The sequence below is a fragment of the Cladophialophora immunda genome, assembly GCF_000835495.1.
Source record: "Cladophialophora immunda strain CBS 83496 unplaced genomic scaffold supercont1.1, whole genome shotgun sequence".
Classification (NCBI taxonomy): domain Eukaryota; kingdom Fungi; phylum Ascomycota; class Eurotiomycetes; order Chaetothyriales; family Herpotrichiellaceae; genus Cladophialophora; species Cladophialophora immunda.
This window is the reverse complement of record NW_015622541.1, coordinates 3,084,182-3,109,978: the sequence shown is the minus strand read 5'-3', so window position 1 is coordinate 3,109,978 and position 25,797 is coordinate 3,084,182. Positions and strand designations below refer to the sequence as shown.

Sequence of the window (25,797 nt, the reverse complement as noted above, 5' to 3'; positions counted from 1 at the left end):
CATGTCCTGCCGAGGAGGAACCGGAGCCCCAAAGACCCCAGAGTCGGGTGTTTCCACCCGGCTTTCTTACATAAGCACAACACCGCTTTCTGGTTTCAGCCTTACAAGGTACAGCCTTGTGCTCCCTCCTTGTTTACCTCCTCGTGCCTAACTTCCCAATATTGGTAGAATGGGAGAACAATGGCAGTTGATGGCACTATTGCAACAGCCAGAATAGCACTGTGGAAAATCCTTTTGCGAACTGGTCCAGGAACGTCGTTGTTGCCTCCAAAGTGAAGCCTCATCGTGGCGCGACAGTCTTGCAAACTCTTGCGGCCGACTATCATGCGATGAAAACGCAGGGAGGAGAGGGAGAATGAGAGACGTCTGCGAAAAGTGATTGGAGGAAGCTGGACATGGCTCAGGACGCCTTAAACTCTTCAATTCCTACAGGCACGTATGATGCCTCCAACTCTTGACGACAGCTTCGACCAGCTTACGCAGAACCCACACGATCACGACCGCGATTATTCAAGAGCAGGCGCCGTCGAAGCATCGGTGCTTGCCAAGCGAAGAGAATCTCGGAAATTGGTCTTAACTTCTCTCAGTTGTCGACAGGAAAATCTGCTTTCCTAAGTAAAGATCCCATTCCTCCCTGTCCCGTTCCTTGTCTGCAGGTTTCTGCGAATCTCAATCAACTGTTAAGAGTTGCTCATAAAACCCGCCAATCTGGCGGGCAGTATCTACAAGATGGACTTCTAAGATCCAATGCAGTTGCTGCCCATCTTTACCTGTGCGCCTCATCGGCTTCTGACTGCCCTTGGTAATATAGTATTCGACCTTATCCCCGGCGATTCGCTCATGCGGGAATTGGCCAACCAGGTGGCCTGCATGGGAGTTGCCGAATTCCCACCCGGACTCCTTTGCTAGATCACAGACAATTTGATATAGTTCCTCGCCTGTTATATCCGGATTGGCCTGGAATCGCGACTTCACCTGCTCCCACAAAGGTTCTAGAGTGTCGCGCAGCTTCGCTTTGATCGGGTCATTCCCAAGCACAAAGGTACGACCAAAATCGGCTTCCCATGCTTCGAACACCGGACCCAGATCCACGAAGACGATATCGTCGGGTTGGAGGACGCGATCCGGAGGGTTTTCAGCATAGGGAAACAAGGTATTCGGTCCGCTTCTGATCACCCGCTTGTGCCAATGGGTTTTGACGTCGTAGCGCTTAGCACCCAGTTCATGGATCTCATCGCTGAGCTGTTTCTCACTGACACCAGGCCGGACTATGGATTGTTCGATTTCCTCAAATAGTTTGAGTGCTTTTGTCTGTGCGTCCATGAGGTAAGCGGCTCGCTCTTGCTCTGTCGTCTGTGAGGTTTCGGTCGCCATTGTCGCAATATTTCTACCGGAGAGCTGAAGTGAATTTTCTATTGATTCGACAAATTTGCAAATTGACAGGGGGGGAAGAGATGGTCATCCCTCGCGCCCTTCTATGCGGAGAATGATTTCTGCGGGGTGCCGGGCTTGCCAAGGGACCTCGGTCCTTGCTCTCCGTTGGTGCGCACAGCCTTGTCGTTATTGGGTGTCGATATAGGACACCTTCAGTCTCAAGCCAATAGAGATCTCCACAGGATTGCGTCCGTCGAGGTAAAGGAGAGACCCATGGTACAAGGTGGATTTCCGAGGAGAGCAGGCTAGAGTAGCGGTGATAAGAGTGGCCCTTGACCGTGGAACACACAGCCTTGTGGGCGAGGCTGAAAATATTTCCTTGGCCAATCACATGCTTGTCGCAAATTTCTTGACATTTTCCGCAGAAACATGAAAACGTCAAAGTTGCGACCACTTTACTGCTACGAGGGAGACTGAACCAACCCGAAGCAACTACACCCGCAGCAGCAATGAGGCTCGCTGCAGACCTCATTCATAACTCCCTATCATATCTGAACCCTCTCAAAGAGCGTGAACTCGACCTCCGAGGTATGTCTGAAAAGAGCAGATGCTACACTTTGATTTCTCTGAACGGGCAAGAGCATAGTTGACCACACGTCTCTCTTTGTGCAATCTGTATAGGCCATAAAATCCCCACCATCGAGAACTTGGGCGTTGCAGGCCCGCAAGATGCAATCGACTTCACCGACAACGACATTACCACCCTCTCCAATTTCCCCCTCTCTCCCCGATTGAACACGCTCCTGTGTGCACGAAATCGAATACAAAGCGTGGACAAGAGAATAGCAGAACAGATACCCAACCTGACAACGCTCGTGCTGACGGCAAATCATGTCAAGGAGCTCGCTGATCTGGAGGGTTTGGTCGCCTGCGGAGCGTTGACTCACTTGAGTTTATTGGAAAATCCGGTAGCAAAGAAAGAGGTGAGTCTAGACCACGGATCTAGATGAGAAAAAGCTGTTAATTCCATTCCGCAGCACTACAGACTCTATCTCATCTGGTCGATCCCCTCGCTGCGGTTCCTCGATTTCCAGAAAGTGCGACAAGCAGAACGAGAGAGCGCAAACGAGCTGTTTGGCTCTGCCGAAGCACCCACCGAATTGGCCACGAAGATCAAGGGGCTGAAGAGCCGGACATTTGACGTTTCTACAGGTGGTGTCAATGGCAAGGCGACCGCGGCACAAAAAGGTGTCCGGACGAGGTTGACCGAGTCAGAGAAGAAGAGAGTGGAAATGATGATCCAGAATGCCAAAAGCTTTCAGGAGATTGAACGAATCGAGAGAGATCTCGCGGAGGGCAGAATACCTGCTGGTGCAGCGGAAGCCGACAGGATGGTTTCCTAAGACCGCTGCTTTGCATGTATCACATGGAAGGAAGAATCGGGAGGTCCTTCGATGGGACCCTTGTAAACGGACAAGGAGTATCATTGTGGAGCTTGCACATTGAAATGCGTAGATTCACAACCCAAAGGCGGTCTATTTCTATTGGCCAAGGCGCGATATCAATCCAAAGCATTCAAACTTGAGACGCTCCATCTCTACTCCGTACTATTCCAACAAGAACTTCAGAAATGCTTGACTGACAACCAACCCATCATGTGGCAGATTCACTTTCTTCATATGTTCCTGATATGCCTTGTCGTCGAAAATACCCGTTGCATGTCGCGTGTTGATGATTTCTGTCATGATTTCCTGGTTGAACTCGGGGTGGCCCTGCACGGTCAGGAGCCGTTTCGGTGCATACATGGCTTGGACCTTGCAAACGGGAGAATATCCAAGCTCCTCTACGCCTTCTGGGTAATAGAAGACACAGTCGCGGTGCATTTGGTGGAGGCGCTGTCCAGTCATCCTGTCAGCGAAAACGGCGCAGGGATGTTGTCCAGGGTTAGTGCAGGTTACACAACATACAATTTTATCGACGCCAAACACTTGCTTTCCCTTCTCCGACAGCTGGACATCATTCACTGCTGCTTCCCAGCCCTCAGGATTCCGCCCAACTTCAGCCTTTAACGCGCGGCCGACGATCTGATGGCCGAAGCACACGCCGATTACGCGAACAGTGGTTTCTGACAGAATCTTCGCTGTGTAGTCGACCAGTTTGTTGATCCACGGCGTGTCTGCGAAGGAATCATGTCCTGGAAGGATTCTCAGATATCAGCACCAGTCGCTCCTCAACCATTTACATGGTCGTCGCTCCCAGGGCCTACAGAAGAACAGCATCTAAGTCGGCCCTGCTGTCCACCTCTCGTTCCCTCCTCCACGACTGCAGCAACATCAAGACGAGCAAGACTCACTGGAACCGGTGATCAAAATGGCGTCAATCTCATTGGGATCGGGGTACTGGTCTGGGTTCAACTCGACCTGCCAGAAGGAAAACTCGAGGCTATTGTCGGGATCCAAGTCGGTTCGACCCAAGGCTCTGGCCCCTGACCGAAGCAAGAACTCAAATACACCGCCATAACCACGAAACCTTTTCTTGGTCTCCGGTAGCGGAGTATCGCACTCAAGGACTGCGATGCGCAGGGTTCGAGAGAGTTTCAGATTCATTGTCTCTCCTCCTCACCGCGCGAGAACAGTGAGGCTCCAGGTCTGGAGATTCTATCTCAAGCAGAGTCAAAGCTGCAAGATCTTCACCGCCGCCATTGGCGCCAGCGTCGCATCAAGGGCGTAACTGGCATTTCCATTATCTAATCGCGGATATAGGAGCCCGTGGGCAGTCAGTTGCGTCATTTGAAGTCGACATCGCCTCTTCGCCTCCCGCTTCCACCCATCGCTCTTCTCCATCCTCTCTATCTTTGGCGTCCTCTGATTGATAATGCACCAGGGCTCTTATTGGCCGTGCGCGAATCTCGGCTATCGACCGAAATGCAAGGGGCACCAAGGCGCGCCACCGGGTGATTTTGCGCAGTACAAGTATGGTCCTTCCCCAGCGGGATCTGCAAATCTGGTGGTCAGCCATTGCCATTCGCAGCTGCCGCCTTGGAAGAGTCATAGGGCCTTGGTACTTCTGAGATCAGAACATCAGCAGGGCCTCCGCAAGAACACACTGTTTATGTTATTGCCAGAACCTGGGCCATTCGCACAGTAATCCTGGCTGAACACCAGATGGGGCATGGTCAGCATTCTATTATTTCCAGCCCTATGTCCGCCACATGTTAGTACTCACGCGACAGGCGTTCTGTTGTTGCCCCTCAGCTTCATGAATCAATTGTGGCCACCAAAAACCCGCGCTCGAAGTTCTTTTATGACGTCTGACACACTGGCAAAATCGTTATAAACTGCCTATGAAACCGTCACTGGTGTTTGTTCCTTGCACTACAGATCTGCTCCCAGAAGAACTACTTCCCCAATATCACGCCTGACCATGAAGAGTGACGATAAGAGGCCGTTGATCGACCCGGTGGCCACGCCGGGCCCGTACCTCGAAGCCGGGATAGAGGAGCACACGGGTCCTCAGCCGACCGAAACGACAAGTTTGCTTCCCAACCGGCATCCCACAAACCGCTCTGATGTTCACTATCGGGACTGCATCTCGGGCCCTCGTTTTCATTTTCTGTTCTGGAGCATAATTTTTGGTTGCTCAATTGCATTCTTCGACACCACACTGATGGCCTCTTCCCATCCCGTCATTACTTCCTACTTCGAAGCCTCGAACGCGGCTTCCTGGCTTAGTACCGTGTTCTACCTGACCTCTACGGTGTTCCAGCCAGTGTACGGCCGCGTTTCGGACACTGTCGGTCGACGGCCGGCCTTGCTGTTCGCGATCGTCATGTTCTTTGTCAGCACCTTTTGGTGCGGCGCAGCTGGCAGTATTGGCAGCTTCATCGCCGCCAGGGCGGTAAGTGGATTGGGCGCCGGTGGCGTGGTTGCCCTCGGTGGAATATTGACGAGCGACATTGTCAAAATCGAGTACAGAGGCATCTATCAGAGTTATTTCAACTTGGTACGTTCCACCTCTAGGGCATCCACCGCTCTTGTCCTGCCCAGTCCGGCTCTCAAAGCTTGAGCTACTTGTCTGCTAACACTGTCATCAATCCAGGCGTATGGAGCAGGCAACGGGCTGGGCGCCGCCTTAGGGGGCTTTCTCTGTGACTACTTCGGTTGGCGCGCTGCCTTCTTTTTGCAACTGCCTTTCATCCTCATTTATGGTGTCCTTGCCATATTTTCTTGCCCTGATAATCTCGGCCCAAATCTGGCGAAGACTCAAGGGAAGACGCTCGGCGAGGCCTTCAAGAGCTTCGACACTTATGGAACGATCGGAATGATCCTCACAGTCTCTGGCCTCATTCTCGGGGTGAACTTGGGAGGCAATGTTTTCACGTGGACACACCCATTTGTTATCAACAGCCTAGTGATCTCTGGGATCGCGTGCATCTCCCTGGTCCTGGTGGAGCGGAGAGCCGAACGACCTATCCTACCTCTGAGGCTTTTCTCGACAACACCCGTTGCAAATGTCATAGGAAGCAATTTCATTGCCTCGATGCTCGTCAATACCGTTTTGTTCAATGTTCCGCTCTACCTCCAAGCGGTCCGACAAACTTCGCCTACGATTTCGGGCCTTTATCTCGTTCCTCCTCTGGTCGGCGCTAGCATCACCGCCATCCTGGCAGGAGCTTACATCACTCTCACAAGACGGATGAAGCCTCCGATGGTGCTGGGTTCAATCATGGGACTTTGTGGCGCCGTGGCTGTAGCGTGCTTGTCTGCAGACACACCTACCTCGCTTGTCCCTTATCTCATTCCTTTCGTCTCGATTGGCCAAGGATTCTTCTTCCCGGCCGCAACTATTGCAGTCTTAGCCCTCAACTCTCAGGAGGACCAAGCGGTGGCAACCACCACACTCGGTCTCATTCGCAACCTTGGCTCTATTATGGGTGTGGCCTTGAGCAGCTGGGTGTTGCAGAATGCGCTGCCAATATACCTGAACAGATACGTCACAGCACCGGATGCAGCCACCAAAGAAGATATCATTCGTACTGTCAGGGAATCGATCCGCGCAATCCGAGATTTGGACCCCGTGCACAAGAAACAGGTCATTGATGCGTATGCGTCGAGCTTGAAAGCGACATTTCTCATGGGCATCGTCTTCTCCTTTTTATCTGCCTTGCTTATTTGGCCGGCTCAGCTGCCCCGCCTGCAGAAACAAGAGGATATGGACAAAGATGAGGCAGCTATCTTTGTTCCGGGGTCGAGCGACGAATCCGATTATGATGAAGAGGAGGAGGACGCGGATTCGCGAGCGTTGCTGGCAACGCCGACCCATTCTATCGTGCGATCCTTCACAAGTGGCACAAATCGAAGCACAAGATCATCGTCTTTGGGCAGGATGCTGGAGAGGAGAGCAAGCTTTGACACGAGCTTCTAGACGCTGCCGCCGGAATGCATTACTTGTGCCTTGAACCACTTACTTTGGTCTTTGCGGCAGAGAATACAAACCGGTTGACGAATATTCAAACCTGCAGAAGATACCCAATGCATGCGGTAGTCCACATACGGCCCGTGCTTGGATTTTCAGATTACTAGCAAATGAGGGTCCATTCGCCCTAGGCGGCCTGGAGCCAGAGGGTGGTCAGAGGTCCCTGGGATCTGAAACCTTCCCTCACCGTCTTTGAAATAACGATATGTTCGCCCCCAAAGTAGGGACCACCTTTAGGTACGAGATCCCATCATGGCAGCCTAGGTTTGTGACTTTGTGATCTCGAATCTGACCTCATCAGTGACGTCGAAAAGACTTCAGAGACCCTAAAGGAGAGTTGGGAAGGTCTTCTGCATCACCTGTTCCGTTGAATTGTATCTTTTGAACGTCATTTCCCCCTGAACACAATGGATCAAGCCGCCCATGCCATCTATTCAAAGGTTTCATCTATTTCTGTAGTCTCCTTTTTCATGCGCGTTGTTGGTATTCGCGCTCCGTGTCAAGCAGCTCGCCCAAGGCGGAGAGAAACGACTGCCCTTCGTCCTCCGTCAATGGCAAAAGAGGTCGACGTGGCACCTTGCCGTAGCCATGGACCTTGTGCAAAACAAACTCTGTGCAGCCGTCGGTCAGTAATGCAGGGTAAACCCGATTTTGGTCCGTCAGGAGGTGCTTGCTTCGTTCATTGGGAGCACCTACTCATTGCCCGGATACCCGCCGGGACAGCAATCGCATCCGCACGCGACAAGATGGCTTGCAATTTCTCCTTCTCTAACACTTCCTCTCGCGTCGGTGATGATATATTCAGGAGTTCCCAAAGCCTCACGGACGCTCGTGGGGCGAAGTTGGGGATTCCGCTCACGGTCCCATGGCCACCACACGCCTTCCACGCGGTAAGGTCTCCAATCAGGCCATCGAGGAGAAGGAATGGGAAAACGCGGGTGGGTATCGCTGTCGGAAATCCATCTTGAGCTGCTTTCAGTCGCACAAGTTTGCCGATACTGCCGCCGCATCTGCATACGAAAGGGATTAATCCACCCGTGGCAGAGAGGCAGGGCGACTTGACTTACGTTAATTTGACACCGCACAAGTTTGGTGCCCGTCTCATGATCTTCTCAATGATCTCTGACGACATGTCAAGCCCTGCTGCGTTTGTTGGGAAGTTGTAGAGAAACAATGGAATCTGGGGAGCCGTCAGCCAGATCAACGCCATCTCAGTGAGGTATCTGGTACCGGAGATGCTTCACAGATGTCGACGTAGTACTGGACAATCTGTTCGTGATCCGAGTTTAGGCTTGCGGCGTAGTAGGCCGGCAGTATCACAAGCCCGGCGTCCCTGGATCATGTCAATGGACCTCGTGAGAGAGGAGCAGTCTTATGACACAGCCTTACGCCCCGGCAGCTGCGGCATCCCGACACAACCGAGTTGTTTCCCGTGTGCTTAGCCCACCCACTCCAGCAACAATGGCTGTCGATGTCAAGCCTAACTCATCTAGAGTCTGGCGGGTGACTTCAATCAGGGTCTGCCGCTCCGATGGGTCCTGAGTACCGGCCAAAAGTTATTTGGTGCAGCGAGCTCGGGACGAAGGGAACCTACCAGATGGGCACCTTCTCCCAGGGAGCCTGAACAGACAGGAACTGATATCTCCTGTCAGCATCGCCACCGGCCATCGTAAGACCTTGGGGTTGCAGACTGACTGATGCCTTTTGTTGCCAGATCTGACAGTGTTGTACTTCATCAGCCTGAGCATTTTCTCAACAGGGAATTTGCTCTAGACCGTACCAGTGAGATGCTTCTTGTAACTGACGAGGTCGAGTTCTTGAGCGTCATCAAAGAAAGTAGGCAACGGGCCATACAACCCCGGCCTCAGTTCGCGCATGGTTCGAATCGAGGGCCAAGTTTGGTCGGGATGCGCACTGAGACAGACGAGCTTAAGAACACAGCAGGGTCCTAGAATATGAAGAGACTGTCCACAGCCCGTCGCCGATGCAGACCATGCATTGAACGCGACGCTTTGCCCGCATAACACATCACCGAGACGTCGTTGTTGTATCTGTCGGCATCAGCGGAAACGTACCGACAACGCAAACGAGCTCTAGTCTCCAAGCATTTGAGCAAGATCGGCATTGTGCGGCAGCCACCTCTTGTAGCTGGCGTTGTGTTCCCGTCCATGGGTCCACCCTTATCAGCTTCTCGAAAACGCCCAGCAAATGAATGCCCAATATTGAACACAATCAACAGGGGCACCTTCTGACAGCCAGTTTATGATCCAACCCCCTGAGAGCGCGTAGCTTCGTGCGCCTGTCAACGCCCTTAACATGAGGTTCATGGCGTGGTCCTCTTATCGCCTGTTTGATGCGGCTCGTCGGCTCGTCTCCGAAGACTAGCAACACTTCGACAGTGGCCACCAAGACATGTGCGAGGCGAGGCCCTTTCGACCAGGACTTTATAGCATATCAATCCCTTGGCCCCTGGCGCAAATCAATGGGGCTGTCTGATTAGACATTGTGATAGATTAAGCAGTTGCGCAGCACTCTCACTGACCTCAGGTTTTCTGTACACCGTCCGCATTTGCAAACGACAATGGCGGCCGACGAGGTGAGCGTGTTGAGACCCATGTTTGCGGCACCGAGGGAATAGTTCTGACGTGCTCTCTTGCGACTTTAGCCCAAGCTTTCCATTGGGAAGGAACCTGACATGGTTGCTGTGGATGAGCCCGCAAGCAGTGCCGAAGAAGGGACGGTGACTGACACCAAAGTCAACGGTCTTCACAGGCAGCTCAAGGTGCGTTGTTGGCCTAGCACTATGCCCCGAAGGAATATCAACTGGATTGCTAACTTTGGTTTTCTGCATCTTGCAGCCTCGTCACATGTTCGTGGAGATACCTGTGTTTGCGGCATCATCAGAATGACTCACGTTCTTAGGCAAATGATCGCAATAGGCGGTGTTATTGTGAGTATCGATGGTTGTACGTTCTGTGTTACCATATTCTGACGATGTCTCAAGGGCACCGGTCTGTTCCTTGGAACGGGAAACAACTTGGCGAACGGTGGCCCGGCAGGACTGTTGATCGCATACTGTCTTATGGCCTCGCTATTGTTCTCGGTCATGGTACGTGCCAGGGTCTCCTCTGCGGTTCTTCGTACCTGACTCCTCGCAGGTCGCTTTGGGCGAGATGGTGTCCAAGTTTCCCATTCCCGGCGGTCAGTTCGCGTTGGCGAGCCGGTTTGTTGCTCCCGAGCTGGGCTTTGCGATGGGCTGGCTTTATTGGTATAAGTATGGCCAAGTCTCTGCATACTGTCCGCGTTCACATACTCACCCGGCTACAGTTACATTAGTAGGTTGAAGCACGTTCTTCACACTTGACGGCGGACTGACGTACGAAGTCGTGCTTCCCGCCGAGATATCTGCAGCTGCAGTTATCATCTCATACTGGACACCTGCTGGCCAACCGGACTCGACATGTACAACGGGTATCTGCAATAATGCCATGTGGGTTGGACTAATGCTCATCGTGGTGGTAAGCTCGTTATTCTACCTGTACCTCGGGTACTCGCTCTGACAATCGACTGCCAGTGGGCCATCAACCTGGCAGGAACCCGTGTGTTTGGTGAACTCGAGTTTTGGTTTGCTTCTATCAAGGTCATCACGATCGTGGGCTTGATCATTGCCGGCATTGTCATCACCTCCGGAGGTGGCCCTGATCACGATGCAATCGGGTTTCGATACTGGCATGAGACAGGCGGATTTGTTCAGTATGCAGGCATCCGTAAGTCGCCATCAATGAAGGGACTACCAGGCTGTTCCTCTGGAGTTAATGATATTCCGAAAATACAGCTGGCGCAGAGGGCCGATTCTTGGGATTCTTTAGCGGTAGGCTGGCTACGATGACCATCCAGTCAAGGAACACATTCTCACGAAGTACTCATAGTGCTCATCAGTGCCGCATTTGCCTTTATTGGCACAGAAATCACCGCCATTGCTGCTGCGGAGACGGCAAATGTGAGTTTCAGTCCGAATCGAGGGTATGGCGGACTATATTGACGTCTTCAAGCCTCAACGCTCAGTTCCACGAGCGATCAAGGGTGTCTGGATCCGTCTCTGCTTGTGTGAGTTGTCTCAATATCTATGTGATCTCAAAATTACCACCAACTACTGACACACCCACAGTCTACATCATCAGCGCTTTCATGGTGGGTTCAATCTGAGAAATATCTGGTGTGATACTCACTTGTTCACAGATTGGTCTGCTGGTTTCTCCCACCGACCCGTCGCTGGATTTGTCCTCGACTGCGGCAAAGAGTCCTTTTGTCATTGCAATGAAGGTAGCAACCCTCTCACAGCTCCGCCTTGACCACGAAGCTCATAATTTCGCTGCAGAATGCCGGCATCAATGCCCTTCCGTCGGTGGTAAACGCTGCGCTTCTCACCAGCGCATGGTCTGCTGCGGTTGCCGACCTTTTTGTGTCGTCCCGCACACTGTACGGCCTTTATTCTCGTGGCCACGCTTTCAAGGTTCTCGGGTGGACACGTCAAGATGGTTTGCCGTGGGTCGCTGTGCTTGTTGGCGCCGCCTTCTCCCTACTGTCATTCATGGCAGCTAGCAAGGGAAAAGCAGGGACGGCATTTGGTTATTGTATGTCCCAAACTCAGATTCTATACGAACAATATTCTGACATGTCTTCTTACTCTCCAGTTTCGAATATGACCGCAATCTGCGGTATCATTTCGTGGTCTGGGATACTTTGGACCAGTATCCGCTGGCACAAAGGGTTGAAAGTCAACGGCTTTGACCGCAAGTCTCTGCCCTATCGTGCACCACTACAGCCTTACCTCAGCTACTATGGAATAGCCGTGTGTGTGATTGTCCTCATTTTTGGTGGCTTCGGCGCTTTCATCCACAAGTTCGACACGTCCTCGTTCATCACCACGTACTTTCCAATCCCGTTCTTTGCGGTTTTGCTCTTCGGCTACAAGATCTACAAGAAGAGCGGGATCGTAAAGTACGAGGACTTTGATTTGGTCACGGGTGCATCAGAAGATATTAGCAATGTGGTGAGTTTTGTTCTCGGTTTGACTTCCGCCTGTGCTGACATCGACTGTGCCTCAGTTCGAACACGAGACTCTTTGGCAGAAAATCAGAGACAGCGCCTGAATAGTAGGGATGGAAGGATCGTCAAGAAGAGTAAACAGCATACGGTGAGGTAGTTTAAGGTGACACTGGAGCCATATGGGGGTTGTCCATCGAACTCCCCCAGACAGGTGCCAGGGCATTAGAGAAACTATACTTCGTATATATCTCCCGTACTAGAAACATTTGATATCCAACTTAATAGTGGAGGCTTGGAGGCTTTTTTTGGCGACTTCCTGACCGCCCCACCACCGCGATAAGGGGCGATGGTTACGATAACAATTCCGTTATCCTGACAGACAACATCTCCTGTCCATTCCAGGGCCATTTTCTGCACAGTAGAACCCCCTCTAGCTTAGTCTTCACTGCCACTATTGCCTAGGACTTGAGATTTCGGACTTGTGGCCTCGCGGCGGGTAGCACTCCCCAGGCACTGCAGCAGACGGCACGATGGAGGGAGATGCTTCCCGCTTTAAGTAAGTGCAACTTGGTCGAGCATAATGTATCTACGCATTTCATCTTCCCGAGACAGACCAGCCGAACAGCAGGACTAACTACGTGCAGCAGTCATCTTTTGGAAGAAACACCCCCAACAAAGACTCGTCGCATTGCTCGAGCTTGTTTACAGGTAAATCATGAATGCTCCTTCCGGACGGAGTCAGCTCTGATATCAGACATTTGCCCAGTGTCGTGCACGAAAGCAACGATGCTTACCCGCTGAGGAACATGCCTCTTTGGGTGCAGCCTGCAAGCGATGCAAGCGCCATGATGTCCCCTGCTCCTTTCAGACCGAACAGCAGGATCCGACAATTTCCCTCCAGGGGGCGAATGCGGATGCCAATCTGCTTTCAAATATTCAAGCCCGGTAAATGTCCTCATTGTTTCTCGAGCTGAACGCTGCGGTCTGATTATGGCAAAAGCTTGAACAATCACGAGCGTCGCCTAGCAGAACTCGAAGCACAGGGTCCGCTTCAGCAGGATGATGGTTTGCGGCTTCATGCTCTCAGTCCTAAGTGAGTGGTCGCGATACAGATGTTGAAGCTCGACGTCTAACACGCACCAGCCCATCCACAATCAGCAGTCAGGATGGTTACAATGCCGGTGAGCCTAGGAATGATGGGCCGATGGCGTCCACGGACCAGAGTTCCAGGGATCCCAATCAAAGAATCCTCGACATGAACGCCGTCGATCTAGGGCCTCCTATATCAACACTTCGGAGCCTCGGAGCCATGCACGGAAATCAAAGTCTTCGGGAATCCTCCAGCAATGCGCAGAACAGTGGGATGGGCATTGTGCCAACACAACACCGTTGGCCTTTAGATCCCATCCTCAACGGCGTCCTGACGATGGCTGAAGCCTGCCAGGCAATCAACATGTGAGAGCGGCTTGTGCACCAATTTGGCCGTACATTGACACAAACCCGTGCTTAGATTCTTCAACCACTGTCACCCCATGGCGCCAGTATTAAGCGAAGGACTGCGATCTCAGCCGGAATTATTGAGAGCCAACAGACCAATGTTGTTCCTGGCTCTCTGCTCGATTGGAACTCGATTCTGGCTCCCTGAAAGTGCCTTGTAAGTCAGCAGTTGCTTCATGGGCCTCAATCGCGCTGACAGAGGGTAGTCCGCGCGGGTGGCCAACGTTGCATCCTAAATGCTCCGAGCTGGCTGTCTTGCTTGACAAAGCAGTATCACGGCTGCTGCTACGACCCACACCCCGCGATGTCCACCTTGACTCTGTGGTCGTCCTGCTACTATATGCGCAGTGGATGCCTTACAGTAGGCAAGGCTACCAAGACCGGAATGACCACGACCATGAAAGGAGATTTAAACGACCTTCCAGTCGTTACAATGATATAAGCGCTTGGGCCGTGCTTGGACTGGCTGCCCGGTACGCGACGATGCTCAATCTGGCAAAAGACGCCATTGCCCCTTTCACAAGGCCTCAAACAGCCGCCACTCAAGACGATATGGCGCGGCTGAGGATCTGGTACAACCTTCTGACATGTGACTGGAATCTGATGCTGTCTTCTGCCCTTCCCGCAACCCTTGACCCGACTGAAGGCGTCAGCATCGCCCGGAGTTTTGGCGTCCAGCCTACCGCACAGCAGCCTAATGATCTGCGGTATGCAGCGCTGGTGGAGCTCGTCGGCATATCACACAGTGCTCTCGAGACCAACAAGGAGTTTTCAGCACGCCGGTTGAATGCTGCCAGCCTTCGAAAATTCAATGTGGCGTGTGATGAATGGGAAAGGTAAGCTGCCTTCACAAGCCTGCGCTTTGATGCAATGTCAATTCTCACACCCGACCCAACAGGCATTGGAGTCCGATCCTTCGTAAGAGCTATCATCCTCTGATGCTGACTGGACGATCCTAAGTATCTATAGGATTTACTCATTTCCAGCATGTTCATCTGCCTTTCACTTCGCTACGGGTAATAGCTTCATGTCAATGCTTCATACAGCGGACTAACGTTAACATCAGTGGTGTCGCCTTGCGCTCAACAGTGCTGTCCTGGGTCCCTATCTGACCTCAATCACTCAAGAGGATTCACAGCCATCACATGTGTGGGTCCTCGAAGCTCTGGAAACTAGCCTTACGGCAGCGATGCAGATCATATTCTGTGTGTCAACCCTCGGCCATGACTACGTATGGAGGATCAGCTCGCAAGACGCGTCTACAGTCCCTGCCGAGCGATTTGTTGTTGACCAAACCACCCTCGAGCGCCTGAGCTACGCCGTAGACTCCATGTGGGTCTCGTATACCTTTGCCGTGACTTTTCTAGCATTTTGTTACGTGAAAGGACTGGTCGATGGTATTTATATTGCTCTCTCCATCTTAGGACACGCTCGAATAGTACCGACTGACTCTTGTCATGAACAGACGAGCTACGACTGCGACGCCTCATGTCCGCAAGCTCACCTCAAAATGTGGCCCCGCGGTCACCTCGGTCGATATCACTTCTTGCACGGTTCCTACGATTGGCCCTCGACCTTTTCGACGCGATCTGCCAAATTTCCACCTTTCGACTTGCGCAAGAGCTCCAGGCCGTCGTCAAGGATTGCGTTCTACTGCTGTTGACGGAGGACTGTGAGGCTCGGACACACGGTCAGGAGGTCGACACGACGGGCATGCAGTCTTTGTTCGACCAGATGATGGATCCGGGCTTTGACTGGCCAGCCCTCGCAGAGGATTGGAATATCTGCGGGACCCCTTCGATTTGAGGGCGGCCATCCATTCCAGTGGTTCAACTTTCAGGGCTTAGGGACTATGTTCACGACGTTCCATTCTCCGAGGCACTGATCCCATGAGGCCACGTATCCTATCTGACCCAGACCGGTCCTTGAGTTGAAAGTCATCCGACCGGAAGCAGAATCTGTTTCCACCGTTAGATAAGTCCAAAGTGATGTCCTGCACTCCACCACACAGACCAAAATTTCAGTCTCAAACAGTTTGTCACTGCTAGGTGAGCTTCTGGTGGTAAATGAGAGAACATCGAGTCAGATCAGCTCCCTGGAATTCTCGATAGCAGTAGCTATGAAGTCCTCCCCCTGAATATAGGATGGGCTGCATGGGTGGTATCGTCCGAGAGACTAGAACAAGGAACAAGGAGAAGAGCCAAATTTCATCTCTGCAGCATCCATCGGATGGGTTATTTCCTCTTCCAAATTCTAGAGGAGATGGTGTAATGGCGACTAATCTGCAACGTCGGCTCCATGCCGATAGCATGTCGGCTCGCTATCGGGCTATCCGACTATGTGGACACAGCCTTTCGACCAATGACGCTTCACCATGTATTGCATTGATGTGCCCCAAGAGAACAATCCTGCAAATACACGGGCCTCACTATTTCGGGCACATCAATATCTTCTCGACAGATCCAAAGAGACATCTCGTGCAAATTAGCCAAAAGTCAGTCCTACAATCAACATCAGCCTCAACTCGACACTTTCTCAAATGGCCACTCCCACCATGCCTAGTGCTATCTATAGCCTTCCGAGAGTATACACGCACAGATCCCCGGCGGCGGACTTACACCTGACGCTCCGTCTCCGAGGTGCCGAAGAACGCGATCAACCGGAGGAACACACGCCAGCAGCCCCCAGAGCTTTCAGAAAAGGAACGCTCACGGTTACGCCGGTGCTGGATGATACGAGGATGGGCGGTGGACTGCGAGCACCCTTTGGAGCGGAGGTGGAAGGGGTAGACTGGACTCAGCCAGTACCGGAAGAAGTGATCGAACAGGTGAGACAAAGAATCCTTCCCTTTCACCCCTGCTCATCCGCTGCTTGCTTCTATCTCGCACTTTTGCCCACCACGATATTTTCTGGTCTCGGAGGAGTGAGCTGACGACTTCTTCAGTTAAAAGGCCTGCAAGACGAATACGCCGTGCTGATCTTCCGCAAAACGGGCCTCGACAACGCCCGACACGTCGCTTTCTCACAGCAACTGGGACAGAGGCTCGAAATCAACCCGTTCTTCTACGGCCGCGAGCAGGACCGGATAGGAGATCCTTATCTATGGGATGTCAGCAAGTATATATTACTCTCTCCAGTACTCCCCCAAGTTTTGAATCTATAGAGAAGTAGCTACCAGTGTGCCGCTACTCTCTGGTGGGAGCTTTTTCTTCCAGGCTGACTGGATTCCGCCGAAAACTGCAGTATCAATCGTGACGGGACTCTGGTAAAGCCGAACTCTCGCAGGTGGCACCATAGTCTCGGCAATGCGCTTTGGCATACCGTAAGTGGATGCTCTTCCTTTTGGTGAGATGGGGAAAAAACAAATGGAGTAAACTACCTGCTGGGAAGCCGGCCGTCTGTGCATCTGCGCTGAGCCTCCGCATGATTGTGCGGATGAGGTTGGTGATCATTTTGATGATCAGCTTGATGACGTTGTTGAGACAGGACTCCTCATACCACCAAGAACGCTCAAAATATTCCCTTCTCCTATCGCACGGGAAGCCGGTACGAGGCGGATCCTGGACACACTTCGCCGACACGCGGCAGGCGTATGAAGATCTCCCGCAATCGATGAAGGACATGCTGGAGGACCTGGTCGTGGAGCATGAGTATGGCTTTTTCTCTCGACCCCTTTGTGACTCTCTTGCTTCTATATATGGGTTCTTCGATTTTTCGTGAACCCAGAAGAGCAAAGACACGATGTGACGACCACATGGCTGATCTCTTCGTTGATACGCAAGCCTCTGGCATTCACGACGCCTAGGATCCCCGACGACGTTCAAGGAGCCTCTCCCGCATGAACGGGCGGCCAAACCTCCAGCGTACCACAAGCTGGTCCAGCAAGCTCCCGGTGGCGGGCGCAAGACCCTCTTCCTCGCCGCCCACGCCAGACTCATCCTGGGCTGGTCGTTGGAAGCAAGCCAAAAACTTCTTTGGGATTTGATCGAGTGGTGCACGCAGCCCAAGTACGTGTTCAGCATGGAATGGCTGGACGGCGGCGACATGGTCTGGTGGGATAACCGGTATGTTATGTAATGTCCTGAATGTGAACTCTCTTCGCTCTCTTGTCCGCGTTGCGTTCTCAACCATTTACTCCAGAGCTTGAGATGAGCGTGGAGACGAAAAGGTGTCCTCGCTTGCTGGGTCGCAACACCGCTCTAGATGGGGCTGGATAGAAGCAGCTGACGCAAGCGGTCACATAGGCAGTCGATGCACCGTGCCAATCCATACACCGAGAGCATGACGGCTCGCGACGTGCGCAGGACGACCGTGATAGACGACGGACCTTTCGCCTGGGGCGTCACGGAGCAAGAGAGGACTGCGGCAGCGGAGCAGGCGAGGGAATCGGGGGTACGACAATGGGAGCTTCCACTCCAATAGCGGATAGGTGGTCAGGATGCAGATAGGGGCTCCTCGAGGCGCGCTCGGTCTCACTCTCGTCAGGCTGAATCATGGACTCGTACAGATAGTCAAATTCCGCCACGTCGTCCGTCATCTACATATACTCGAGCTATTACCTACATACGACTAGCCTGGAATCGAAGCATCAATTCCTCGGAAATCGAAAGCCGCGAGGGCGGCTTGGAGGGGATGGCCGATCAACAGGGATGTTTGAAGCAGGGAAGGGAACTCCTTACCATGATACGGGCCGCAGTACACTGTAAGCTTCTTGCGTTGATGGGTGGTTGTAGGAAAAAGGTGTCTCTCCACATTGAATAGTTATAAGAGAGCAGAATGCCGAATCGGGACGGTCACATCAACGCAACCTTGCGCATCCTCTCACGACAAGGTCATGCCTCGCTCCTGCCGAGAAAGTCCGTGAATTGCGTGAACCAGACGAAATTGGAGCAAATACGCAGCATTATGCTGTGAATTCAACTTGCGGTTGGATTGGATTCGACCTCTTGCGTGGAGAATGCTTGCCGAGGGTAACGCGAACCCCACCCTACGAGCATCGTGGTTAGCCAGAATACATAGGTCGAGCTCCGACCTCATGGGTTGACGGGGAGATACTCGAACCTACTCGCTGTCTTGCCTTGACCGTCTCGCCATTGCCCTGCGCTCTCTGCATCACGTCGAGTGCAAATATAAAGACATTTTGGTACCAGACGAAGGACGAAGAGAAACTCAAGTATCGTCGCCGCGATCTATAGCCACCATGCTTTCCCCGGAACAAGAAACCCTCAAATCCAAATTCATATCCGATGGCGGCATCTGGTCGTCGTCGTGGGAGAACGTCCTGGCCCTGGACCCGGGCTACTTCTCGGTCTACCTCAAGCTGCGCGCGATCCCTCTGCGGAACCAGCACCTGTCGCGCAAGGCGCAGGAGCTCATCCTCCTCAGCACCAGCGCGTCGTGCACCACCATGTTCACCCCGGGGATCCAGGCCCACACCGCGGCGGCCCTGCACGCCGGGGCGACGCGGGACGAGATCCTCGAGGTCCTGGAGCTGTCGTCCGTGCTGGGGATCCACGCCGTCAGCGTCGGGGTGCCCCTCCTCAACGAGGTTCTGCGGGAAGAAGGCGTCGTCGCCGCCGTCGACGGCACCACGGGCGCGGACCCGCTCGACGCCGAGCGCGAGCGGCTGAAGGCCGACTTCGTGGCCAGGCGCGGCTACTGGTCCGCGAGCTGGGACCCCGTCCTCCGCCTCGACCCCCTCTTCTTCGCGGCCTACACCGAGTTTTCGTCCTATCCCTTTCGCACCCGGGACGACGCCCAGCCGTCGTCGCGGGGCCTCGACCCCAAGATGAAGGAACTCATCTACTGCGCCATCGACTGCGCCACGACGCACCTGTACGTGCCGGGCTTGAAGCTGCACATCCGCAACGCCGTCCGGTACGGCGCGAAGCCCGAGGAGATCATGGAAGTTTTCGAGCTGTCGAGCTTGATGGGTGTGCACACGGTCATGGTTGGCAGTGACGTGTTGGCTGGTATAGCCCCCGTCTAAATAGTTATTTCGTGGTGGACGTAGGGGCACGACTGCCCTCGTGTCAGTTCCAAAATTGGTGTCCGAAATAATCATTACTTTTTGGGATATATCCTCGATGCCCTCAAGAAGATCGAAAAGCTCGAAAATGATGTCGAGAGACGTGAGAGCCATGGTCGATACCAGGCTACTACACACCTCACTCCAGTATCCACACAAATAGCGAATGAAGAGTGAAGACGCAACCAGGGGGCTGCTCTCGGCGCTCAGCCTCATCCACGCTAGCCTCGACACCGGACCAGACTTGAACGAGTAGTCATACTCCGGTCGCGTTGTCATCTAAAGATCATTTAAACCGACTATCTGTCTAGCTCGACATTATATATACCTCTCTCCCGCCTCTTCTTTCTCCCAGGATCTGAGTAACTCTACCCCAACGACTCTCCGGCCCTCTGGAACACGACCTTGAACTTTTCGGGCACATCGAACTTGCCCAGCCTCACGTCGACGAAGTGCAGGCCGCGGCCCCGACAGAACTGCTCGTTGGCGAGTAACTGCTCGAGGTGCCGCCAGGTTGCGACCTCGTAGTTGCGCACGGGGTAATAGTCGTCATCGCCATCATCCACGGTCTCCTCGGACGCTCGGCGTGGAGCGGTGGCGGAAAGCTGGGCCTCGCTCGCGCCGAACGTGCGGGCCAGGTCCTGATACCGCCAGGGCGCGAGGTCGTTGTAGTCCTCGTGCATGCCGTGGATCTGGCGCTCGTACGCGTACCCGGCGTTGTTGACCAGGAAGATGGTCGCGGGGATCTTGTAGCGGATCATGGTCCCCAGCTCCTGGGCGGTGACCTGGAAGCCCCCGTCGCCGTCGAGGAGGATTGTTCTTCCCCCACCTCCACTGTTTGCTTCTGTCTCGTGTGGTCGGCGTCTTCGCTGGTGTTGGTGTTGATGTCGGCGGGCGAGACTCGCGCCCATGGTGAGAGGCAGCATGTGGCCGATCGAGAACCACTGACCCGAGGCGATCATCTGGGCTCCCGTGGGCAGGACCAGGTCCCGGCCGCCCAGGATCGGCGTGGCGTTGCCCAGGACCACGACGTCGTAGGGGCGGAGGTACGCGCTGAGCCGGAGGTAGAAGGACGTCTGGTCGATGGGGGCGTCGAGGTCGACGCTCGCCTGGGCGAACGCGGGCGGCTGGACTGTGCGGAAGTCTCCGAGACATGCCACGTCGGGCGAAGCAGTCTTCGAACGATCAATCTGCTGCGTCAGTCGCGTGAGAAACCGCCTCAGTTCGATCCTGTCCGTCTTTGTCCCCCCGCTCTTAGGACTGGTAGGGTCGTGGATGGAATTCTTCGCCAGCGTAATCGTCTTCGCAGGCTCCGGGACGACCTTCCACGACAGCGTCTGCGTGTCGGAGAACATGGGCCCAAAGGCAATCACCAGATCCGCGCCCTGGACATATGGCATGGTGTCAATCTGTCCGACAGGGCCAGAGTGGACGCCATAGTAGTTGGGGAGTGAATGGTCAACCATCCCGTTCCCGGAGGGCATGCACAGGGTCGGAATCCCGGAGGCGCTGACAAAGTCGTTGATCTCGCTCCTCAATTGCCGGACGCCGCCGCCGCTGTCGACGAGCAGCAGGGGCTGTTTGGCGGCATATATCCTTTTCATGAGATCGTCCACAAGTCTCATCTCGCGGTCCTCATCGTCGCCACCAGTCGAGGTCTGCGAGGGAAGCGGTTCCTCCAACCTCGCGCTGTCCACCTCCTTGGCCACCATATCCGCTGGAAGCTCGATATACGCCGGCCTGCTCTCCCTCAGCGCAGCCTCGATCGTGCGATCGATCTCCTCTGCCGCGCTGGCTTCGTCCACCAGGTTGGCCTGCGCGACCGTGACGTGCCTCGCGATCTCGGCGAACACTCGCGGCCGGCCGTCGCCGAGAGTGTGGTGGACGTTCTTCCTCTCGTCCTGCAAGCGGCGCTGCGGGGTGCCTACGATCGACACCACGGGGACATGCTCACTGAAGCTGCCCGCGACGGCGTTGATGGCGCTCAGCTCGCCCACGCCGTACGTCGTGAGCAGCGCGCCCAGGCCGCGCACCCGTGCGTACCCGTCCGCGGCGTACCCGGCGCTCAGCTCGTTGCAGGTGCCGACCCATTTCACCCCGGCCTGGGGGAGGTAGTCGAGGGCCTTGAGGGTGAAGTCGCCCGGGACGCCGTGGATGGCATGCACGCCCTGCTGGCGGAGGCGGGTGAAGAGATATTTGGCTACGGTGGTCCTGCCACCGAGACTCACCATTGATGGGAAATGCGTTGTTTTCTCCGTGCTCTGACTTATGCTACCACCCAAAGAGCGGGCAGGCCCTCTGTTTTTCCAGCAGGCAGAAAGGGCTCAAATAAAAGCGAGACAAAGGGAAACGCGAGGCTACGAGGTTTGGGTAAGCGGCGCGTATGGGGCACACGGAATGTTCAGAGGTCTCTGGCGCTTACCGGAAACGGGAGTACAAAGACCCAATGGCGAGGCCGCGTTTGATAACGTAAACAATAAGCTGTTGGATGATAGATTTGTCGTTGTAAGCTGAGAAGCCCAGCGTCAACCGAGGTCATCGACCTTCCGAATTCGCATCATGGCGGGGTGTCTGTCGCAGCCTCGCATCAGACAAGGCTGGGACGCCCTTTTGCTTCTTGCCACGGAGACCCCGCACAGATGACATTCATTTCGAAGCAAGACACACACCTTTTTCATGTCTTTTCATTTTTTGTGTTGGAGGCTGAAGTTACGAGCCTACATTTCATGTCTATCTCCCATCCGGGGTCCACTGGCCTCTCTTCAGAGCAAAGGAGCTCATTCGAGGCTGTTGACAAGCAAATTTGTCTTTGCTTTGCCGTAATGTATTCCACCACCAACCTTCGAGTATCACAGCTCAACAGCCTCCGTTCCAATAGCCCTCCTAACAAGATGAGGGCCAAGTACTCTCTGCTACCAAATGTATCTTGCGATCACCCCCGTCTAGACACTCCCAATGGCAGCCCCTGAATCGCTGTAGAGGCTGAACCTTCCAGATCTGCGGTACCAGAGACGGTCCTTGGTGGCTGCCATTTAGCCACTCGGTTGACATATTGGTGAAGTCTGCCTGCCGAGCCGGCTATAGGATGAGTTGTGACCGCTTCTGAGGCGAGTCAATGTTTGAGTCGGGATTTGCCTTTGAACGGGCTTGAAATGACCCTGACATGTGGCTCGGTCACATACCAGGAAATTGGAATCCGAGATAGCCGGCAGGGATCGAGACTGTCGCTCAAATGAATAGCGACTGAACGTGTGGGGAGGTGATACGGCTTGTTGAGCCGTGAATTTCAAATCTCCAAATTCCAAGCATGTACCACAACGAAAGTTGATTAAAAAGCTGTATTGGCCTTTTTTTGAGACGTAAACCACCAAGCTTCGTCGACGTCCTACGCCGAATTGACGTGAAATAGATCGCTCTCAAACCCGGTCTAGAGGGAAATTCGAATAGCGTAACATAGAAAGGAAATCATGCCGGGCAGTCGCTGAGGCCCGGAGCGGTAGGATAGAACCAGGCGGCCACCGCTATGATGATGTACAGGGTCATGAGCAAGATACCTTCGAGATAGTGTGACTTGCCATCACTGATCAAGTAGTTGACAAGCAAGACCGCCACGAACAAGACAGCGATCTGGAAGCCATCAAAGAACAAGGTCATGTCGTCTTTGCCGATAATCCAGCCCAAAACAACCACGAATGGGAGCACGAGAAGTGCAATTTGCATGCTGGAACCGACAGCCACACCGATGGCCAAATCCATCTTGTCTTTGACAGCCACTGTGACCGCAGTTGCGTGTTCCGCAGCGTTGCCAACAATGGGAAGTAATATGAGACCGACAAAGTTCTTGGAGATGCCGCCGCCGCAGGTGATGGCGTTGATCGAATCAACCAAGTACTCGGCATTGAGGGCGACAAGGACGGTGGAAATTGCCAACGTCAGCAGAGCAACCCAGATAGAGAGTTGGGGCTGCTCGGGCTCATCGTTATCTGCTGGCTCCGGCGTCTCGGCTTCTGGCTCCTTCTTAGAGCGGAATTTGTTGGGAATTGCTTTCTTCAACTTGGTGCCTACATCCCGAGTCTCGTTCTTCGCGCTGGGAGCGTTATAGATTGCCGAGTGGCTCTTGAGTTGGAAAAACAGGTAGCAAGCATAGACAATGAGGAGAAGGATGGCGGTGCCTCTGCTTAGCTCTGCCACGCCGGGTTTGGCATTCTCGGTAGTGGCAGTCTCGGTGTTGCTGTTGCTATTTCCAGTTCGAGCCCACTGCTCAAAGGCGGTGGGGATAATCAGACTGCTGACTGCCAAGAAAAGCAAACTGGAAGCCGTCTGCGCAACTGTGATGTTAAACGCCTGTTCCATGCGGTTGACGCCACCAAAGAAAAAACACATGCCCATGACCAGCAGCAGATTGGAGAGCATACTGCCGATCAAGGAAGTTTGGACGATCAAGACTTGGTCTTTGGCCAGAGCAATAATGGACACAATCAGCTCGACTGCGTTACCGAAGGAAGCGTTAAGCAAACCACCAAGAACTTCGCCAGTCCTCAGCGCAATCTCCTCGGTTGCATAACTCAACATGGCTGCCAAGGGGATGATGGCGATGAAGTTGATGACGAAAACTGCGACAGGATTGATATGCGCGTAGTAGACCGCAATGCCGACCGGCGAGGCAATCAGAAGGACATTGATCCAGGAATTGAAGAGGGTTGCCCGAATCTGGCTCCACGCAGTAAAGACTGGCTTGTCTTTGCCGTTGTTGTCATCCGTCTCTCCTTTGGACTCGCGGCTGAAGATTGCCTTGATACCATGTTTCTCTGTTTTTTGTTCACCGAGACCACGGTTGCGCACCGAACCCGCTTCGTCTGTTTGACTGGGCTTGCCATATGTGTAGGTATCGCTGCTCATCCCGTCTTCAGTGGGCCCGGTCGGGAACTCGTCTTTGAGCCCGCTCTCCGAACCGACGGGACTCAGCGATCGCGGCAACTCGACTTCATCGCCAGGAGCATATGGCTTTGTGGCCGATCTGGCAGTTGGCGTCGTCGCCGCGTGTTTCACTGATGGAGTTGCCCCGAGCTCTTCACCCCTCTCTCTTGACGAAGAAGGCCGATAGTGGTTTGGGTCATCTGTTCTGGTCGTGGTCAGGGGTGAGCCATTGCCTTCCCCGTTCTCAATGCGCCGCAAAGTATTTGACCTGGAACTGGGTTTCCACTTGGCGAAGGGATTCTTGATGGGCAAATTGGCATCATCGTTCGGATCATTATACCACGCGGCAACTTTTGCCTGATGGCGAAACTTGTCTGCGCCCCAGGTTAGAACGCAACCTACTGCAAACAGAGGTTGCGGTGTCACTCACGCATCGTTCAGAACACCAACCCCGGTCACTCTACAGTGAAATATCTCAGTTGTCTCGAAAAGGCGGAACCGTAACAGTCCAAGAGACCACTGAATGTTTACAATACAGCGTTGTGACGGGTGAGAAGGTCAGAGTAAGAGTGTCTAAAGAAGGAATGTGTGGTCGGGGGCGTTTGCAAGTAAAATACGTGGTAGGATATTAGAGGTTGCACAGCCCCAACACAGCAGGGAAGACGGAACAAGCAATAACAGAGAGAAGTGAAAGAATGATGATGGTGATGCAAAACAGGGAATTGGGCAGAGACCAACATCGCCGAACCAGTCATGAAAGGGGGACTGAAGGCATGGCTTCTTGGCGATATGGAGGAGAGATTGATGAATTCCTGGGAATGGTCTAGGAAGAGAGTGTCGGTAAACGATCGCAACGCGGGAACGCGCTGTTGTGTGAGTGTGTCGTGCTGGTCATGAAACCAGGGGTTCAGAGGGTCTCCATCCGGCTAGGTACTAGGCATTTGGCGATGGTGGCGAGTGGGAAAATATGAAATCATGACATCCTGGTGATGCTGAAGCTGCTGGGGATGCCCACTGAATTGTTCCCAGTGGCTGCCTATTGCGCCCAATGCCCATGCACAATGACGGGGGCATACCCTAAATGCCCTAAACGCCCTAAACTAATTTGCTCCCCATCCCCTGTTCAGCTACATCCTGGCCGCTTCCCAAGCCACATCGCTCCACTGCTGCAGTTAAAGCCGGGCCTATCGAAGCATCCGATTGCCTCTGGTTCCTGGGCGCATTATCCCAAGCGCTGATCCCGGCGTCATCGCTGTTTTGCCCATTGCTGTCACCCATTGCCCATCTAGTTGGTGCAGTACGAGTAGGTCGGTAGTATCCTCAAGAATAGGGGCTCAATCCCATCGCATCTCTCTTTCGGGATAAATCTGCGAGCCAGCTCTCCAGGCAGCAGGTAAGATTCCTCTTGGATTCCACTGTCATGGCTGAAGGTCCGAAGCACCTCGTGTGAAGCCTTA

General features: G+C 53.7%; 7 protein-coding genes across 7 annotated transcripts; 3 read left to right on the top strand and 4 right to left on the bottom strand.

The window, feature by feature from the left end:
• Positions 1–572: 572 nt before the first annotated feature.
• Positions 573–1,442, bottom strand: PV07_00902 (uncharacterized protein). Its single transcript, XM_016387391.1, has one exon. It carries the CDS (start codon positions 1,372–1,374, stop codon positions 670–672), a length of 705 nt encoding a protein of 234 aa, XP_016254319.1. The 5' UTR covers positions 1,375–1,442; the 3' UTR covers positions 573–669.
• A 365-nt stretch (positions 1,443–1,807) lies between these two features.
• PV07_00901 (uncharacterized protein) lies at positions 1,808–2,961 on the top strand. Its single transcript, XM_016387390.1, has 3 exons — positions 1,808–1,962; positions 2,056–2,357; positions 2,412–2,961. The coding sequence occupies exons 1-3, from the start codon at positions 1,884–1,886 to the stop codon at positions 2,775–2,777; spliced, it is 747 nt and encodes a 248-aa protein (XP_016254318.1). The 5' UTR covers positions 1,808–1,883; the 3' UTR covers positions 2,778–2,961.
• Positions 2,913–4,097, bottom strand: PV07_00900 (uncharacterized protein). Its single transcript, XM_016387389.1, has 3 exons — positions 3,728–4,097; positions 3,342–3,568; positions 2,913–3,269 (listed from the first exon to the last, which is right to left on the bottom strand). The coding sequence occupies exons 1-3, from the start codon at positions 3,978–3,980 to the stop codon at positions 2,982–2,984; spliced, it is 768 nt and encodes a 255-aa protein (XP_016254317.1). The 5' UTR covers positions 3,981–4,097; the 3' UTR covers positions 2,913–2,981.
• Positions 4,098–4,427: 330 nt separating this feature from the next.
• Positions 4,428–6,995, top strand: PV07_00899 (uncharacterized protein). The gene is made up of 2 exons (XM_016387388.1): positions 4,428–5,376; positions 5,473–6,995. Exons 1-2 carry the CDS (start codon positions 4,798–4,800, stop codon positions 6,796–6,798), a joined length of 1,905 nt encoding a protein of 634 aa, XP_016254316.1. The 5' UTR covers positions 4,428–4,797; the 3' UTR covers positions 6,799–6,995.
• Positions 6,996–15,949: 8,954 nt separating this feature from the next.
• PV07_00898 (uncharacterized protein) lies at positions 15,950–17,817 on the top strand (the record flags this gene model as incomplete). The annotated part of the gene is made up of 6 exons (XM_016387387.1): positions 15,950–16,222; positions 16,340–16,512; positions 16,639–16,717; positions 16,786–17,045; positions 17,178–17,459; positions 17,640–17,817. 6 exons carry the CDS (start codon positions 15,950–15,952, stop codon positions 17,815–17,817), a joined length of 1,245 nt encoding a protein of 414 aa, XP_016254315.1.
• Positions 17,818–19,698: 1,881 nt separating this feature from the next.
• PV07_00897 (uncharacterized protein) lies at positions 19,699–22,051 on the bottom strand. The gene is made up of 2 exons (XM_016387386.1): positions 21,846–22,051; positions 19,699–21,780 (listed from the first exon to the last, which is right to left on the bottom strand). Exon 2 carries the CDS (start codon positions 21,652–21,654, stop codon positions 19,792–19,794), a length of 1,863 nt encoding a protein of 620 aa, XP_016254314.1. The 5' UTR covers positions 21,655–21,780; positions 21,846–22,051; the 3' UTR covers positions 19,699–19,791.
• On the bottom strand, positions 22,045–25,164 carry PV07_00896 (calcium/proton exchanger). The gene is made up of 2 exons (XM_016387385.1): positions 24,771–25,164; positions 22,045–24,714 (listed from the first exon to the last, which is right to left on the bottom strand). Exons 1-2 carry the CDS (start codon positions 24,772–24,774, stop codon positions 22,889–22,891), a joined length of 1,830 nt encoding a protein of 609 aa, XP_016254313.1. The 5' UTR covers positions 24,775–25,164; the 3' UTR covers positions 22,045–22,888.
• Positions 25,165–25,797: the final 633 nt, after the last annotated feature.

Coding starts and splice junctions, on each gene's coding strand:
- PV07_00902 (XM_016387391.1), bottom strand. CDS start 1,374: ATGGCGACCGAAACCTCACAGACGACAGAGCAAGAGCGAGCCGCTTAC.
- PV07_00901 (XM_016387390.1), top strand. CDS start 1,884: ATGAGGCTCGCTGCAGACCTCATTCATAACTCCCTATCATATCTGAAC. Junction 1,963..2,055: donor GCGTGAACTCGACCTCCGAG/GTATGTCTGAAA, acceptor CAATCTGTATAG/GCCATAAAATCCCCACCATC. Junction 2,358..2,411: donor ATCCGGTAGCAAAGAAAGAG/GTGAGTCTAGAC, acceptor TCCATTCCGCAG/CACTACAGACTCTATCTCAT.
- PV07_00900 (XM_016387389.1), bottom strand. CDS start 3,980: ATGAATCTGAAACTCTCTCGAACCCTGCGCATCGCAGTCCTTGAGTGC. Junction 3,569..3,727: donor CATTTTGATCACCGGTTCCA/GTGAGTCTTGCT, acceptor GAATCCTTCCAG/GACATGATTCCTTCGCAGAC. Junction 3,270..3,341: donor TGTTTGGCGTCGATAAAATT/GTATGTTGTGTA, acceptor ATGACTGGACAG/CGCCTCCACCAAATGCACCG.
- PV07_00899 (XM_016387388.1), top strand. CDS start 4,798: ATGAAGAGTGACGATAAGAGGCCGTTGATCGACCCGGTGGCCACGCCG. Junction 5,377..5,472: donor ATCAGAGTTATTTCAACTTG/GTACGTTCCACC, acceptor TCATCAATCCAG/GCGTATGGAGCAGGCAACGG.
- PV07_00897 (XM_016387386.1), bottom strand. CDS start 21,654: ATGGTGAGTCTCGGTGGCAGGACCACCGTAGCCAAATATCTCTTCACC.